This window comes from Chiloscyllium punctatum, chromosome 10, assembly GCF_047496795.1.
Source record: "Chiloscyllium punctatum isolate Juve2018m chromosome 10, sChiPun1.3, whole genome shotgun sequence".
Classification (NCBI taxonomy): Eukaryota; Metazoa; Chordata; class Chondrichthyes; order Orectolobiformes; family Hemiscylliidae; genus Chiloscyllium; species Chiloscyllium punctatum.
Window position 1 is genome coordinate 43,026,433 of NC_092748.1, and position 17,852 is coordinate 43,044,284.

A 17,852-nucleotide genomic window follows, 5' to 3' on the forward strand; every position below is an offset into this window, starting at 1 on the left:
ATGAGACAGTTGAAATCTTCCCATGTAATGAAATGCTGGGACTCAAGACTGACCAGTTTAGAAAACGCATTTACCAAAAATTTGTGGGGATGAGCTGGAGGGCAATAAACATTTAAAACACCATATTCTTCCCCATTTATCAAGGCTTTAAAAATTATAAACCTCCCGTCTGTATCTTTAACACAGTCTAGTAACTTAAATGGGAGACTCTTCCTTACCAATATAGCCATTCCCCTACTTCTGGTATTAAATTATGAAAAGTATACCTGATCAATATCCACCTTCTCCTTTCTAAGACTCAAAACTACCTTCTTCCTCTTAATTGGTGAGTGACTTCCCTTTATATTCCAGGTACACCATTTAATCAAGTCATTAGCCATAACCTTCTACAGTAACATTCAAATTCCAGAGAGAAGGAACTCGAACCACCAATCACTGAGCCTTAGTGTCACATGATCCATCAAACATTAAAAACTACATAAACTAAAACCACTACATTTAACAAGCCTACAAACTATCAAAGATTAAAAACAACAAAAACCAAAAAACAAACCAAGTGCCAAGTGCCAATTACACTGAATAACTCACCCCTGCCCAAAAGGGGTACTGACCCATATCAAACAGCCCACAAATAGGTATCTAGCCATCCTAACCATTTCCCTCCTCCTAACTAGAGTTGCATCACAAACACAAGCAGAAAAGAAAGTAAATGCATCATAGAGTGGAAATATGAATAAAGAAAAGAAAATTTAATAAAAGGGGGTAAATACCCCACCCATCCTTTGGTATAACTTAACTTAGAAATTGAAAGTACACAGCCCAATCACTGCCAAGCATAGTTTAAACCATATTATTACCAATAGAAAACAAAGGCAAAGAAAGCTCCAATCGGACTTTTTAATAAAAAAACAAAGAAATTCTCAAACAATACTACTATTTACATACACTATTATTCAGATTAGGTTAATTTGTCCACAAAGTCTCTTGCCTTCTCCGATGTGTCAAAGAGATGTTTTGACCCATCTGAGGTGAACCGGAGCACCGCTGGATACCTCAGAGAGGACTGAATCACAAGCTCCTTCAATCTTCTCTTGACACCATTATAAGGTTTTCTTTTTTGGATCTCCACCACTAAGAAGTCCAGGAAGAACATGATCTTAGAGCTCTCATAAATTAGGGTTTTCAGATTCTTCTCCTGGATTCTGGAAGCTTCCACAACTCTCTCCTTATCTCTATAGTGATGAAACCGCACCAGGAGAGGACGAGGATATTGACCCAAACCTGACCTCCATGCCGTGACCTGGTGTGCCCTCTCGATCTTCAAGCCTCTCATGCCAGGCTCCACGTTAAGGAATGTCAGCAGCCAATCTTCAATAAATTCCGCAGGCCGCTCACCTTCCTTACCCTCAGGCAGACTGAAGATCCAAATATCTTTTCTCCTGCCCCAGTTCTCAAGATCATCCACTTGGTTGTGCAAAGTACGGACCTGCGTCTCCAGGGCTTGGATCCTATTCTTAGAGGAACTGGCATCAGTTTCCTGCACTGTGACTCTGTCCTCAACCACATCCATCCTCTTTTTCAGGACTCCCAGCTGCTGTTCATGCTTGTGCAGCATGATAGAGATTGGGGCCAGCTTCTCCTCTATCAGCATCTCGCGAGACTTTGTGAGCTCGTTCACCAGGGCCTGGTAGGTAATTGAGTCCAAGGATCCTGCAGGCTGGGGGCAGGCCCACCCTCGAACGCTCCTCCTCCCTTCTTTGGCATCTCTGGACAGCAAGAAACACGGATAGGTTTTTTTTTCACAGTTTCCTGGGACTCCACAAACTTTCTAGAGTCCAAGGATATCACGATAGTTCAGGATGGGTGGGTTAAAAGTTTGTCCCGCTTGTGCTGCAGTGCCGAGCTCTGCAACATGATCCTCTCAGATCGCCACCATCATGGATCCCCTGGGAGTGGCATTTTTGATAAGGGATAGCATTATTGCTGTACTTAGGAAGGATAAGCCTGGGAATACACCCAAGAAAGTTATTTGGGTGGAACTAAGAAATAAGAAAGGGATTATCACCTTGCTGGGATTGTATTATACACCCTCTAATAGTCAGCAGGAAATTGAAAAATAAATTTGTAAGGAGATTTCAGTTATCTGTAACATCAGAATTTGTGGCCTAGCTGCAACCTATTCTTAGTTTTTAATATTCCTCACCGTTAATATTTTTTTCTTCAAATATATCAATAGCAGTCAATATTTCTATATTTACCTGCAACACAAAACTTATTGCTGTTTGATCAAAATCAACTTATTTAACAAGTATAATATCTCATAGAACTGTACCTGCTCTAAGGAATTCAGAAGGTATATCTGCCCCTAATTTTGAAGTGCCATCGACATTGATTTCTAGATTGGCACGCCATACTTCTGAAAATCGTTTTCTTTTTTCAGTTGGCATGTAGGCTCCATGCCAAAGTGCTTTCATAGTGTAGTCCACATTTATCAAAATTTGCCCAATTAGAGTATCACGATAAGCTGGAGACAGGACACATGTGGTACTACAATCATAATTGCCATCTAAATAAATAGTTGGAACTTGGTTTAGAATATAAATACCCATCACCAATTCTCGCAAAATTTGTTGAACTTCTTTATAATTCAAAGGAGCATCTGGAACCATAGGAGTTAGAATTATAGCATTGGAATGGCTGAAGTCTTTCATTTGGCTTGCGAGTCCAGTAGGGTACTCGACTGGAAGGTGAAACTCATTAGCGGGCTGCAACCAAGTACAAGTGGTTATGGCGAGCAACTCCTGTAGATCACTCAAGTTATATTTGCCAAGGACAGAACTTGCACTCATTTGACCTGCCATTCTGATTGCTCTGTTTTAGGTTTCTTGAGAAAAGCAGATTAGCAAGTCTTCATTTTCCACCAGTTTCCTCCTATAAAGTAACAGTCCAGTTTTAGTGCATTGCTAGTAAAACATTTTATTTTCTTGTAATGTTTATCAAGCATTTCCTAAACCAATTATGAAAATTATAATAAGCTTTCTTTGATATGAACAAAAAGAGATAAAGAAATAAAAGGAAATAGCTATAGGGATGGCAGAACAGCCTGGTCACACGAAATGCTCATCCTAAACCATATGGAGATTTGTCGACATTTCCTGTGGCCTAGAAGGTATACGAGAAGTTAATCTCCAGCTGCAAAGACATGAACAATGGATTTCAGAACTGAAACTGAGGTCAGTTGTGTATAAGAGTACATAGAACATAGAACAGTACAGTACAGAACAGGCCCTTCAGCCCACGATGTTGTGCTGACCATTGATTCTCATGTATGCACCCTCAAATTTCTGTGACCATATGTATGTCCAGCAGTCTCTTAAATGTCCCCAATGACCTTGCTTCCACAACTGCTGCTGGCAACGCATTCCATGCTCTCACAACTCTCTGTGTAAAGAACCCGCCTCTGACATCCCCTCTATACTTTCCTCCAACCAGCTTAAAACTATGACCCCTTGTGTTAGCCATTTCTGCCCTGGGAAATAGTCTCTGGCTATCAACTCTATCTATGCCTCTCATTATCTTGTATACCTCAATTAGGTCCCCTCTCCTCCTCCTTTTCTCCAATGAAAAAAGTCCAAGCTCAGTCAACCTCTCTTCATAAGATAAGCCCTCCAGTCCTGGTAAACCTCCTGTGAACCCTCTCCAAAGCATCCATATCTTTCCTAAAATAGGGCGACCAGAACTGGATGCAGTATTCCAAGTGCGGTCTAACCAAAGTTTTATAGAGCTGCAACAAGTTCTCACGACTCTTAAACTCAATCCCCCTGTTAATGAAGGCCAAAACACCATATGCTTTCTTAACAACCCTGTCCATTTGGGTAGCCATTTTAAGGGATCTATATACCTGCACACCAAGATCCCTCTGTTCCTCCACACTGCCAAGAATCCTATCCTTACTTCTGTACTCAGCTTTCAAATTTGACCTTCCAAAATGCATCACCTCGCATTTATCCAGATTGAACTCCATCTGCCACCTCTCAGCCCATCTCTGCATCCTGTCAATGTCCCACTGAGCCTACAACAGCCCTCTATACTGTCAACGACACCTCCAACCTTTGTGTCGTCTGCAAACTTGCTGACCCATCCTTCAATCCCCTCATCCAAGTCATTAATAAAAATTACAAATAGTAGAGGTCCAAGGACAGAGCCCTGTGGAACATCACTCACCATGACTTCCAGGCAGAATATTTTCCTTCTACTACCACTTGGTGTCTTCTGTTGGCTAGCCAATTCTGTATCCAGACAGCTAAGTTCCCCTGTATCCCATTCCTCCTGACCTTCTGAATGAGCCTCCCATGGGGAACCTTATCAAATGCCTTGCTGACGTCCACATACACCACATCCACAGCTCGACCCTCATCAATGTTTTTAGTCACATCCTCAAAGAACTCGACAAAGTTTGTGAGGCATGACCTGCCCCTCACAAAGTCGTGTTGACTGTATTTAGTCAAGCCATGCTCTTCCAGATGGTCATAAATCCTATCCCTCAGAATCCTTTCTAACACCTTGCAGACGACATGTGAGACTTACTGGCCTGTAATTGCCGGGGATTTCCCTATTTCCTTTCTTGAAGAGAGGAATTATATTTGCCTCTCTCCAGTCCTCAGGTATGACTCCAGTGGAGAGTGAGAATATAAAGATCTTCGCAAGGGGCGAAGCAATTGCATTTCTCGTTTCCCAAAGCAGCCGAGGACAAATCTGGTCCGGGCCTGGCGCCTTGTCAATCTTAATGTTTGACAAAAGTTTCAGCACATCAGCTTCCTCTATCTCTATCCATTCCAACATACACACCTGTTCTTCAAAGGTTTCATTCACTACAACATTCGTTCCTTTCGTAAAGACAGAAGCAAAAAACTTAGGGCTTCCCCTACCTCCTCAGACTCCACACACAAGTTCCCTATGCTATCCCTGATTGGCCCTACTCTTTCTTTGACCATTCTCTTATTCTTCACATAAATGTAAAATGCCTTTTTGTTCTCCCTAATCCGTTCTGCCAACCCTTTCTCGTGCCCCCTCCTGGTTCTCCTCAGACCATTTTTGAGCTCCTTCCTTGCCTGCCTGTAATCCTCTAGAGCTGAGCTCCACCTTATGTAAGCTACTTTCTTCCTTTTGACGAGAAGCTCTACCGCTCTCGTCATCCAAGGCTCCTTTATCTTACCCCCTCTTCCCTGTCTCAGAGGGACATATTTATTCATCACTCGCAACGACTGTTCCTTAAACAGTCTCCACATGTCTATAGTGCCTTTACCTTGGAACAATTGGTCCCAGTCCATGCTTCCTAACTCATGTGTAATTGCATCATAGTTTCCCCTTTCCCTTTTGCCTAATTCTCTCCTTCTCCATAGCTATGTAGAATGTGAGGCAGTTGTGGTCACTATCACCAAAATGCTCTCCCACCACAAGATCTGATACCTGCCCTGGCTCGTTTCTGAGCACCAAGTCTAGAATGGCCTCTCCCCTTGTTGGCCTGTCAATGTACTGAGTTAGGAAACCCTCCTGAACACACCTTACAAAAACAGCTCCATTCAAATCTTCTGCTTGAAGGAGGTTCCAATCAATATTAGGAAAGTTAAAGTCACCCATTACAACAACCCTACTACGTCCACACTTTTCCAAAATCTGCCGATCTACGCTTTCTTCAATCTCCCTGCTGCTATTGGGGGGCCTGTAGTAAACCCCTAACAAGGTGACTGCTCCCCTGCTGTTCCTAATTTCCACCCATACTGACTCAGTAGGCAGATCTTCCTTGACAATGGAAGCTTCTGTAGCTGTGATACCCTCTCTGATTAGTAGTGCTACACCCCCTCCTCTTTTCTCCCCCCTCCCTATTCTTTTTAAATGCTCTAAACCCTGGAACATCCAGCAACCATTCCTGCCCCTGAGAAACCCATGTCTCTAATATGGCCACAACATCATAGCACCAGGTACTGATCCATGCCCTAAGTTCATCACTTTTATTCCTGATACTCCTTGCGTTAAAATAAACACACTTTAACTGATCTCTTGTTCCTTCCCAGGAAAATCCTTCCCACCAGCTGGTCTACCTCTTGCTATTGCCTCATCTGTATCAACTCTCATCTCTGGTATACAGCTCAGGTTCCCACCCCCCCTGCCATACTAGTTTAAACCCTCTCAAACTACTTGAGCAAGCCTTCCACCCAGGACATTGGTCCCCTTCCAGTTCAGATGCAACCCGTTCTTCTTGTACAGGTCCCACCTTCCCCAGAAGGCATCCCAATTATCTACATATCTGAAGCCCACCCTCCAACACCAGCTACGCAGCCACGTGTTAAGCTGCGCCCACTCCCTGTTCCTCGCCTCACTATCTCGTGGCACCGGTAGTAAACTAGAGAACACTACTCTGTTCGTCCTGCTTTGTAGCTTCCATCCTAACTCCCTGAAATCACTTTTTATATCCTCAATCCTTTTTCTGGCTATATCATTAGTGCCAATATATAACACGATTTCTGGCTGTTCGCCCTTCCCTTTTAGAACTTTATACACCCAATCGGAGACGTCCCGGACCCTGGCACCAGGGAGGCAACATACCTTCCGGGAATCCCGATCCTGACCACAAAACTTCTGAATATGAAAAAAAAATCAAATGGGAACAGATTAAGAGGCTTTTGTGTTGCAGTGGTAGTTTTCTTACCTCTGAGCCAGGACCCACCTGCTTTATGGATATGTCATAACATCTCTGAACAGGCTGATTAAAAAATATCTCGAACTGGAACATAGATTGTATTTACAGTGGTGCACTCATGAGCCATAGTCAGCACATTGCAGATTGTGGAAGTGCCAATATTGGACAGTGGTGGACAAAATTAAAAAGCACACAACACCAGGTTATAGTCCAACAGGTTTATTTGGAAGTACAAGCTTTCGGAGTGCTGTTCCTTTATCAGGTAGCTAGTGGGGCAGGATCATAGGACACAGAATTTATAGTGAAGTCATGTGACTACCTGACGAAGGAGCAACATTCTGAAAGCTTGAACTTCCAAATAAATCTTTTGGACTGTAACCTGGTGCTGTGTGATTTTTAACACTGCAGATTGAAAACAAGAATACGGAGAGAAGAATAAAGGAAGAGCAATAGTGATAGAATATTTGATATTTAAGGATACAGACAGACATTTCTTTGGAAATAGTCCACGACTCCATGGTGACAACTTACTTTCCTCATACTAGGGTAAAGGATGTTCTTCTTTTGAGAAAGGCTGAAGACACAAAGATTGTGGTTCATATTAGTGCCAATAACATAGGTAGAAAGAGTGATGAGATTTGGAAAGCAGAATTTAGAGATCTAGTCCAAAAATTGAAAAGCAGGACATCTAAGGAAGTAATTTCAGGATTACTCCCACTATCATATACAGAAATATGAAAATTGACCAATCAATATGTGGCTGGAAAAATGGTGCAAGGAGGAGGGTTTTAGATTTCTGGTGCATTGGGATCAGTACTGGGGTAGGTGGGATTTGTACAAAGAAAATGTATTACACTTGAACAGAATCAGGATTGGTAACTGTAATGGAAAATTATCCATTTATTGTGAAATTAATTATCCACTTACTGTGAAATTTAAAGAGAATGAGTCAATTTTAAATCAATGCTGTGCTGAGCTTTGTAAATGATGCTTTGATGAAGGTTTGCAGTTAGCTTATCTCTGTTTGAATTCTGTAAACATTCAACTTGACCTTGCAATAGTCAAACTCAGTGAAAACTGAATAACTGTTATGTCTAGGACCAGGGGATGAGGGGATAACAACTTGAGTTTCCCCAGTCTCTGCCCTTGAGAGTGTGATAAGGAACGCTATAAGGCAGGCGTCTGTATAATTTTTCGGTACTCATTGCATTAAGGCATCTGACTTGGTGTAATGAGTCAATCTTGCAAGATTTTTATTAAAGACTCTTGCTTTGCTCTTGCTAATTATTGAGTCGAGTCGATTTAATTTCCACGACAGTAAACCTCCTTGGGAAATTTGATAGTGCTGTTGGGAGGGGTAACATAACTTGTCAAAGGGATGGGAACCTGAGAGGGAATTGGGCTGGAGAAAAACAAGGCCGATTATTGAAAGAAGAAATGTTGAAAATTAAAGTGGAAAGTAGCAGAAATAAATATTATAATAAACCAAAGTTAAATACAGAAGAGTGTAGCAGAATTGAAGACACACCCTCTGAATGTGTTTACTACTTACAAGAAGGTAGGTGAATTAATTGAATAGGAGTAAATGGGGGTAATTTAATTACCATTACTGACACATTACTGCAGAGTGACCAACAACAGCAAATGAATATCAGGGCTTCCTTTGACAACAATCTGAAGGTTGGACAGTAGCATCGAAGTCTCTGAGTTGATTCTAAGTAGTGTTAAAAACCCAATAAATACATAAAAATGCAAAAAGATTAATTAGAAAGATTGTTGTTGAAGAGAAAAATGTTCAAACAATAGAAAAAGGGGCAACTTTTTCACGCAGAGGGTGGTACGTGTACGGAATGAGCTGCTAGAGGATGTGGTGGAGGCTGGTACAATTGCAACATTTAAGAGGCATTTAAGAGGATATATGAATAGGAAGGGTTTGGAGGGATATGGGCCGGGTGCTGGCAGGTGGGACTAGATTGTGTTGGGATATCTGGTCGGCATGGACAGGTTGGATTGAAGGGTCTGTTTCCATGCTGTACACCTCTTTGACTCTATAACTATGTACATACACATAAAAGAAAATGGAGGTGGGCATGTGGTCAGATATCATCATTGTACTGTTGGTGTCAGGAAATGCTTCAAAATATTAAAGGATATTCAACGTTCAGGTAGGATGGACAAAAAGGAAGAGAAGCTGGGAAAGTCTGGTAATAAGGAATGGGATCAGTGCAATAGTAAGAGTGGAAGAATAAAAAGGAGAATCTGGTCAGGTGGAACTAAGAAACAGTAAGGGTAAATAATTATTAGTAGGAATGGCTTGGAGGCTATGAAGCAATTGTGGTAATGTATAACATGGTACAAATCAGGAAATTAATGGGGCACGAACCAAAGAAAATGCAGCAATCATGGATGGCTTTAATCTACATATAAACTGGGGAGGTATAATAAGTACCAATGTGTTCAAGATGGTTTTATGGAGTAAAATGTTGGGAAATCAAGGAGGCCAGATTATTTTAGATGAAGCATTATAAAATAAGAAAGGGCTAATTAATAATCTTGTTGTAGAGTGAGCTTTAGGGGAAAGTGAACGTAGCATAATTGAGTTTTCCAATAAGTTTGAAAAAGATGTAGGACAATCTAAAACTAGGATCTTAAATATAAACAAGAGCAACTATGAAGGTATAAGGAGAAGGTGGTTGTGGTAGGTTGGAAAAATACATTGAAACATTTAACAGTAGCTAGTATTTAAAGAATTAATATTTATTTTTCAAATAAAAACATGCCTTCCTTAAGTCAAAATTACCCAGCAGGCAAAGTGAGACAGCTGTGGCTAACAAAGGAAATTAAAAGATAGGATTAGATCAAAGGGAGAAGTTTACAAATTTACCAAGAAAACTGGTTGTGTCTGAGGATTGGGAGAACTTCAGAACTTAGAAAAGGAGAACCAGGAAATCTATAATGAAAGAGAGAACAAAGTATGAACATGAACAGCAAGGATTGTGAAAACATCTATAGGTATGTAAAAAGGAAACGATTAGTAAAGACGATTACAGATAGAGACAGGAGAATTTATAATAGAAAATAGAGAAATGGCAGAGAAGCCTGAATTTTGCAGGGACCACAACGACATAGGCTATGGCGAGAAATGTGGCAAGAAATGCACTGAGGTCTATCACGACATTAGAAGCATCTAGTAAACTACATTCTAGTATTGAAGCGAGATTCTCGCTAGGCTGCAGTGAGTTGCCTGTTTATGGGGATCATTGCTTGTTAACAAACTTAGTAACTGCCTATCTTGCCTCATTAATATGTAGCTTCCTATCCTATCAGCCACAGTGCAAACTTGACACTGAGAATTCTTGACAAAGCAGTCAGGGTGGGACCTGACAACTACAGCTCATTATTTGCTATAAGGGGTCTTCATGTTGGCACCAGGCACCAACATCTCAAAGCACTCTCCATGGGTACTACTCACATACAAATTTCAATTTGTTGTATCAATCATGCATCTTCTATTTGAATGTTGAAAGCATTTAGATAAATAATTTTTAAATCTTCTTTTAACACTTTTTCTTATTCTGATCTTATTTCCTACTTTATTCTTATGTTTTATGTTGTGCCTTCCTGTCACACTCTGGTCATCATTACCCATGTTGTTGCTGTTCATAATTGCCTTGAGCATTTTCTTTAATTTTCCAAAACTCCTCCCATTCACTCCTCCAACCCCATCCTACTATTCACTTGGACACTGGTCCCTGGTGCATTTCAGGTGAAGTCACACTGTGAATGATATGCTTCTTCTTTCTCCAGTATTGATGATTTGATTTTGTTTCTCCCACAGCAATCTTTGAGCCATGCTTTCAGCTCTCTGGCCTCATTTACCTTCTACCAATTGCCCACAGTCCAGAGACTATTACATTTAAGTTTCGGTCTTTTAATTTAGCACTTGGCTGCTTCCTTAGCAGAATTTCATAGTCACACCAGACATGTTCGCAGAGAAGTCTAGGAACTGCAAACTTGTATAACTCGTTTAAGCCCTTTTTAGATTCATAAGCATTCCAATTTGGCAAAGGTTTGGTCTTAAATATGAAAATTAGCTTATTGTACGTCTACTGTTCTAAGTAATTTCAATAAAAGTGATAAAGTTATTAGCTTAAAAGAGATGTACCATGATTAAAAGTAGGTACAGATAAAAGATACTTATAAAAATGAAAAAAGTCTCTTATTATATTATTATTATTAAACAGATTTCTGTTTCTAAAGTAAAAGGGTTGAGAACCTGAAGTCAGAATGTAACAGCTGCACTGATTTCTGTAGCCAAATAGTTGGAGATGGATTGAGCAGAAGTAATTCTGGAGGGAAGGGGAATGAAATAAATCTTTATTTTGTTTTCACGGCACTACCATAGTAAGTGCAAACCAATGACACTTATGCGATGATTCCCTTGATTCATATCTTCGATTTAGAGGACAAAATCATTGCTTTGTTCGGCATTCGCTCATATCAATATTCTATGTTGAGCCAGTAAGTCAGACACAGCAGCATTTATCCAAATATTTGGAGAAATAAAAATATACAGCTTTGCTTATTGTACTCAAAATGGAAAGTGGAATACAGTTGATGTCAGTGTATGCAACGCAGAGGCTTTTTTGTTTAACCTCGGCTGCTACATTTGAAATTATATCTCCTGGGGTTAGCGCCAGTGTTGCTAGAAATGCTGTTAATTTTATAAAGCTTAAAATCACATAACACCAGGTTATAGTCCAACAGGTTTAATTGGAAGCACAAGCTTTCAGAGCGCTGCTCCTTCATCAGGTGGTTATGGAGTACACGATTGTTAAGACACAGAATTTATAGCAAAAGTTTACAGTGTGATGTAACTGAAATTATACATTGAAAAATACCTTGATTGTTTGTTAAGTCTGTCATCTGTTAGAATGACCATTTAAGTTTCTCGTCCTTCATATGTAAATCACAAAACTTTTTTAAACAGTTACATTCTCTAACAATGTAACAATTGGTGTCAGCCCAGATAATGCATTGGGTATTAGCACCTCTGCGTGCTGCTATCTGTGCCATAATGTTTAGACTGATTCTAATCTAAAAAATTAACAGAATCTTACATGGATTCATGCAGTTTTTGAGCAAAGTACAATGTAACTCTGCAACTACAAATTCACCCCACAAACTTATATGTTTGGGTGCATGTGGGTGTGTGTATGTGTAGGTGGGGTTGAGAGTGTCTGTGTGAGAGAGTGTGTGTGTGAGTGTAAAGGGGTCTAGGTCTATGAGAGGGTGCATGTGTGTCTGTGGGAGTGTGTGTGTCTGTAGGAGTGTGTGTGTGTGTGTGTGTGTGTGTGTGTATAGGAGTGCCTGTGTGTGTGTGAATAGTGTAATGGGGTCACCTGTAGTGTGACATGAACCCAAGGTCCCAGTTGAGGCGCTCCTTATGGGTACTGAATTTGGCTATCAGCCTCTGCTCTGCCACTTTTCGCTGCTGCCTGTCCCACCGTCTGCCTTGGAGGATGGTCACCCAAAGGTCCGCGGTCGAATGTCCCAGACCGCTGAAGTGTTCTCCAACTGGGAGGGAACACTCCTGTCTGTTGATTGCTGTGCATTGCCTATTCATCCGTTGCTGTAGCCTCTGCTCAGTTTCCCCAATTTACCATGCCTCAGGGCCATTAGCTGAGTTGCATGAGTACCTGCCACGTACATGGTGGGAGGTGTCCCCACGTGTAATGGTGGTATCCATGTCCACACTCTGACACGTCTTACAGCATCTACCGTGACAGGGTTGTGTGGAGTTGTCCTGAAAGCCAGGCAGTTTGCTACGAACAATGATCTGTTTGAGGTTTGGTGGCTGTTTAAAGGTGAGAAGTGAAGGTGTGGGGAAGGTCTTGGCGAGGTGCTCATCCTCATTGTTAATTTGTTGCAGGTTGTGAAGAACATGGTGTTGTTTTATGGCTCCTGGGAAGTACTGGGCAAAGAAGGGTATCCTGTCGATTGCAGCACGTGTCTGTCTCCTGAAGAGGTCATTACAGATCCTGGCAGTTGATGAGTTGAGCATCGTATCCCGTTCTTAAGAGGGCATCCCTGAGTACTTCCAGGTACCTGTCATGTTCCTCCTCATCTGAACAGATCCTGTGTATGGGTAGGGTTTGTCCACAGGGATGGCTGTTTTAATATGTTTTGGGTGGAAGCTGGGAACGTGTAGCATTGTGAGGTTATCGTGGGTTTGCGGTAGAGAGAGATGCTGAGGTGCCCATCCTTGATGGAGATGCATGTCTCCAAGAATGAGACAGATAGTAGAGATTAGTCCATGGTGAGTTTGATGGTGGGATGAAATTTGTTGATATCACTGTAGTTTTATCAGTGACTCCTCGCCATGGGTCCAGAGGAAGAAAATGTCGTCAATGAACCTGGTGTATAGTGTTGGTTGGAGGTCCTGCGTAGAGAAGAAGTCTTGTTCAAACTTGTGCATGAAAATGTTGGCATACTGGGGTGCAAATTTGGTCCCCATGGCTGTTCTGTGTGTCTGGATGAAGCACTGGTTGTCAAAGGTAAAGACATTGTGATTGAGGATAAAGTGGATGAGTTGTAGAACAGTGCTCGGAGATTGGCAGTTGTTGGTGTTGAAGACTGAGGCTGTTGCCGCGATGCCGTCATTGTGGGGGATGCTGGTGTAGAGTGCTGAAACGTCCATTGTGACGAGGAATGTTCCTGGTTTGACTGGTCTGTGGGTGCTGAGTTTCTGTAAGAAATCCATAATGTCACGACAGAAGCTTGGGATACCCTGTACAATGGGTTTTAAGATGTTTTCGACATAGCCAGAGAGGTTCTCACACAGGGTTCCATTGGCTGATACGATGGGATGTCCTGGTGTATTGGCTTTGTGTATCTTTGAAAGACAATAGAAGTCACCCATGCGAGAAGTACGTAGGATGAGGGCATGTAGGGAACTCTGAAGGACTGGATCCAAAGTCCTGATCAATGTGTTTAGTTCATGAATGTGTTCTTGAATGTAACTACCAGGTAGGCTGGTAGTTGCCTGTAATGTTTCTGGTTGTCGGTACACTTTCTTGCAGTAATCTGTTCTATTCTGAATGACGATGGCTCCTCCTTTATCTGTTGGTTAGATTACAATGTTATGATTGGCTTTGAGAGCATGGGTGGCATTGCGCTGTGATGGGGTGATGTTTTGCTCTACTTGTGGGCGCGGCTGATGAATCTGGCATTTATATATTTCCTGACGGTTTGAGCATACATGTCAAGCCAACTTGGTCATTCTAACAGATGAGAGACTTAAAAAACAGTCAAGGTATATTTCAATGTATAATATCAGTTACCTCACACTGTAAATTTTTGGTATAAATTCTGTGTCTTACAATTGTGTACTCCATAACCACCTGAAGGAGCAGTGCTCCGGAAGCTAATGCTTCCAATTAAACCTGTTGGACTATAACCTGATGGTGTGTGATTTTTAACTTTGTACACCCCAGTCCAACACCAGCATGGGCAGCACAGTGGCACAGTAGTTAGCACTGCTGCCTCACAGCGCCTGAGACCCGGGTTCAATTCCCGCCTCAGGCGACTGACTGTGTGGAGTTTGCACGTTCTCCCCGTGTCTGCGTGGGTTTCCTCCGGGTGCTCTGATTTCCTCCCACAGTCCAAAGATGTGCAGGTCAGGTGAATTGGCTATGCTAAATTGCCCGTAGTGTTAGGTAAGGGGTAAATGTAGGGTATGGGTGGATTGCACTTCGGCAGCTCAGTGTGGACTTGTTGGGCCGAAGGGCCTGTTTCCACACTGTAATGTAATCTAATCTCCAACTTAATATTAATTTTATGCTTTTGAAACTGAATTTGCTAAGTATTACAGTGCTGTTAGAGTTCTGATGGGGTGGAATATTGGTGAGATTTCTAGAATGCTGCTGAGGTTAGAGCATCACTGGGTGTGGTGAAACTCTTCTTAATTCATCACAGTGTGATTACAGCTGAAAGAACATTGCTGAGAAAGTAATAACGCTGGAGCTGAGAGTGGTAATGAATTTGAAGTTTGAAGGCAGTTACTGAGTTGGTAGAGCATTTGCACGGTTAGAACATAGAACATAGAACATTACAGTGCAGTTCAGGCCCTTGATGTTGCGCCGCCCTGTCATACTAATCTGAAGCCCATCCCACCTACACTATTCGATGTATGTCCATTTGCCTGTCCAATGTCGACTTAAATGCACTTAAACTTGGCGAGTCTACTACCGATGCAGGCAAAGTATTCCATAACATTATTACTCTCCGAGTAAAGAAGCTACCTTTGACATCTGTCTTATACCTATCCCCCCTCACTTTAAAGTTGTGTCCCCTCGTGTTTGCCGTTCCCATACTTGGAAAAAGGCTCTCCCTGTCCACCCTATCTAACCCTCTGATTATCTTGTATATCTCTATTAAGTCACCTCTCAACCTTCTTCTCTCTAACGAGAAGAGCCTCAAGGCCCTCAGCCTCAAGACATTCCTTCCAGGCAACATTCTAGTAAATCTCCTCTGCACCCTTTCCAAAGCTTCCACATCCTTCTTATAATGCGGTGACCAGAACTGTACACAATACTCCAAGTGTGGCTGGTCCAGGGCTTTGTACAGCTGCAGCATAACGTCCTGGTTCCGGAACTCAATCCTTCTATTAATAAAGGCCAAAACACTGTATGCCTTCTTAACAACCCTGTCAATCTGGGTGGCAACTTTCAGGGATCTGTGTACATGGACACCGAGATCTCTCTGCTCATCTGCACTCCCAAGAGGTCTACCATTAGCCCAGTACTTTGCATTTCGATTACTCCAGCCAAAGTATATCAGCTCACACTTGCCCACATTAAACTCCATTTGCCACCTCTCAGCCCAGCTCTGCATCCTATCTATGTCTCTCTGCAACCTACTACATCCTTCGTCACTATCCACAACTCCACCGACCTTAGTGTCGTCCGCAAATTTACTAACCCACCCTTCTAAGCCCTCATCCAGGTCATTTATAAAAAATGACAAACAGCAGTGGACCCGACACCGACCCTTGCGGTACGCCTCTAGTAACTGGACACCAAGATGAACATGTTCCATCAACTACAACCCTCTGTTTTCTTTCAGCAAGCCAATTACTGATCCAAACTGCTATGTCTCCCACAATCCCATTCCTCCGCATTTTGTATAATAGCCTACTGTGGGGAACCTTATCGAATGCCTTGCTGAAATCCATATACGCCACATCAACCAGTTTATTCTCATCTACCTGTTTGGTCACTTTGTCAAAAAAGTCAATAAGATTTGTTAGGCACGACCTACTCCTCTCAAAACCGTGCTGACTGTCCCTGATCAGATTATTCTTTTCTAGATGGTTATAAATCCTATCACTTCTAACCTTTTCCAACACTTTACCAACAACTGAAGTGAGACTCACTGGTCTGTAATTACCAGGGTTGTCTCTACTACCCTTTTTGAACAAGGGAACCACATTTGCTATCCTCCAGTCCTTAGGCACTATTCCTGTAGACAATGATGATTTGAAGATCAATGCCAAAGGCTCGGCAATCTCTTCCCTTGCTTCCCAGAGGATCCTAGGATAGATCCCATCCAGCCCAGGGGACTTGTTTATTTTCACACTCTGCAGTATTTCTAATATCTCTTCCTTGTGAACCTCAATCTCTTCTAGTCTAGATGCAAGTATCTCTATCTTCCTCGCCAACATTTTCATTTTCTGTAGTGAACACTGTCGCAAAATATTTATTTAGTGCTTCCCCCATCTCCTCTGGCTCCACACACAACTTCCCACTATTATCCTTGATTTCCTAATTTAACTCTCGTCATTCTTTTATTCCTGACATACCTACGAAAGCCTTAGGGTTAACCCTGATCCTATCTGCCAATAACTTCTCATGTCCCCTCCTGGCTTGTCTAAGCTCTCTTTTTAGGTGTTTCCTGACTTCCTTGTAACCCTCAAGTGCCCTGAGTTTTCACATTTTGTCCTAACATAAGCCTTCTTCTTCTTCTTGACCAGGGATTCCACTTCCTTAGTAAACCACGGCTCACACGTTCTATATCTTCCTCCCTGCCTGACAGGTACATACTTATCTAGGACACATAAGAACTTTTCCTTGAATAAAGCCCCACATTTTTAATGTGCTCATCCCCTGCAGTTTCCTTCCCCATTCTACACTTCCTAAATCTTTCCTAATTGCATCATAATTTCCCTTCCCCCAGCTGTAACTCTTGCTTGGTGGAGTACACCTATCCCTTTCCATCACTAAAGTAAACCTGACAGAACTGTGATCGCTGTCTCCAAAGTGCTCACCTACTTCCAAATCTAACACCTGGCCAGGCTCGTTATACTGTACTAAATCTAAAGTGGCTTCGCCCCTTGTAGACTTGTCTACATACTGTGTCAGGAAGCCCTCCTGCACACACTGGACAAAAACCGACCAATTTATAGTACTCGTACTGTAGTGATCCCAGTCAATATTTGGATAGTTGAAGTCCCCCATGACAACTACCCTGCCTCTCTCACTCCTATCGAGAATCATCTTTGCTATCCTTTCCTCTACATCTCTGGGACTATTCGGAGGCCGATAGAAAACTCCCAGCATGGTGACTTCTCCTTTCCTATTTCTAACCTGAGCCCATACTACCTCAGTTAACGAGTACCCAAACATCCTTTCTACAACTGTAATATTGTCCCTGATCAACAATGCCACACCTCCCCCTCTTTTACAATCTTCTCTGTTCTTACTGAAACATCTGAATCCCAGAACCTGCAACAGCCATTCCTGTCCCTGCTCTATCCATGTCTCTGTAATGGCCACAACATCGAAGTCCCAGGTACCAACCCATACTGCCAGTTCACCCACTTTATTTCGGATGCTCCTCGCGTTGAAGTACACGCACTTCAAACCAGGTTCTCGCTTGCCAGTGTCAGATACTTGATTTGGGAACTCCCTACTCTCACCCTCTTCTGTACCTGTCCTACAATTTTGGTTCCCATCCCTCAGCTGTATTAGTTTAAATCCACCTTAATAGCTTTAGCGAATTTCCCACCCAGGATATTGGTACCCCTCTAATTTAGATGAAGACCATCCTGCATGTAGAGGTCCCACCTACCCCAGAAAGAGCTCCAATTATC

At 42.2% G+C, this 17,852-nt stretch overlaps 1 protein-coding gene across 1 annotated transcript in view; it reads right to left on the reverse strand.

The window, feature by feature from the left end:
* Positions 1-17,852, reverse strand: part of ankar (ankyrin and armadillo repeat containing) — a 143,939-nt gene that overhangs the window by 123,955 nt on the left and 2,132 nt on the right. The window contains exon 2 of the mRNA XM_072578292.1: positions 2,333-2,931. Within this exon, the coding sequence (XP_072434393.1) occupies positions 2,333-2,861 (529 nt within the window). The 5' untranslated portion in view covers positions 2,862-2,931. The remainder of the gene's footprint in view (positions 1-2,332; positions 2,932-17,852) is intronic.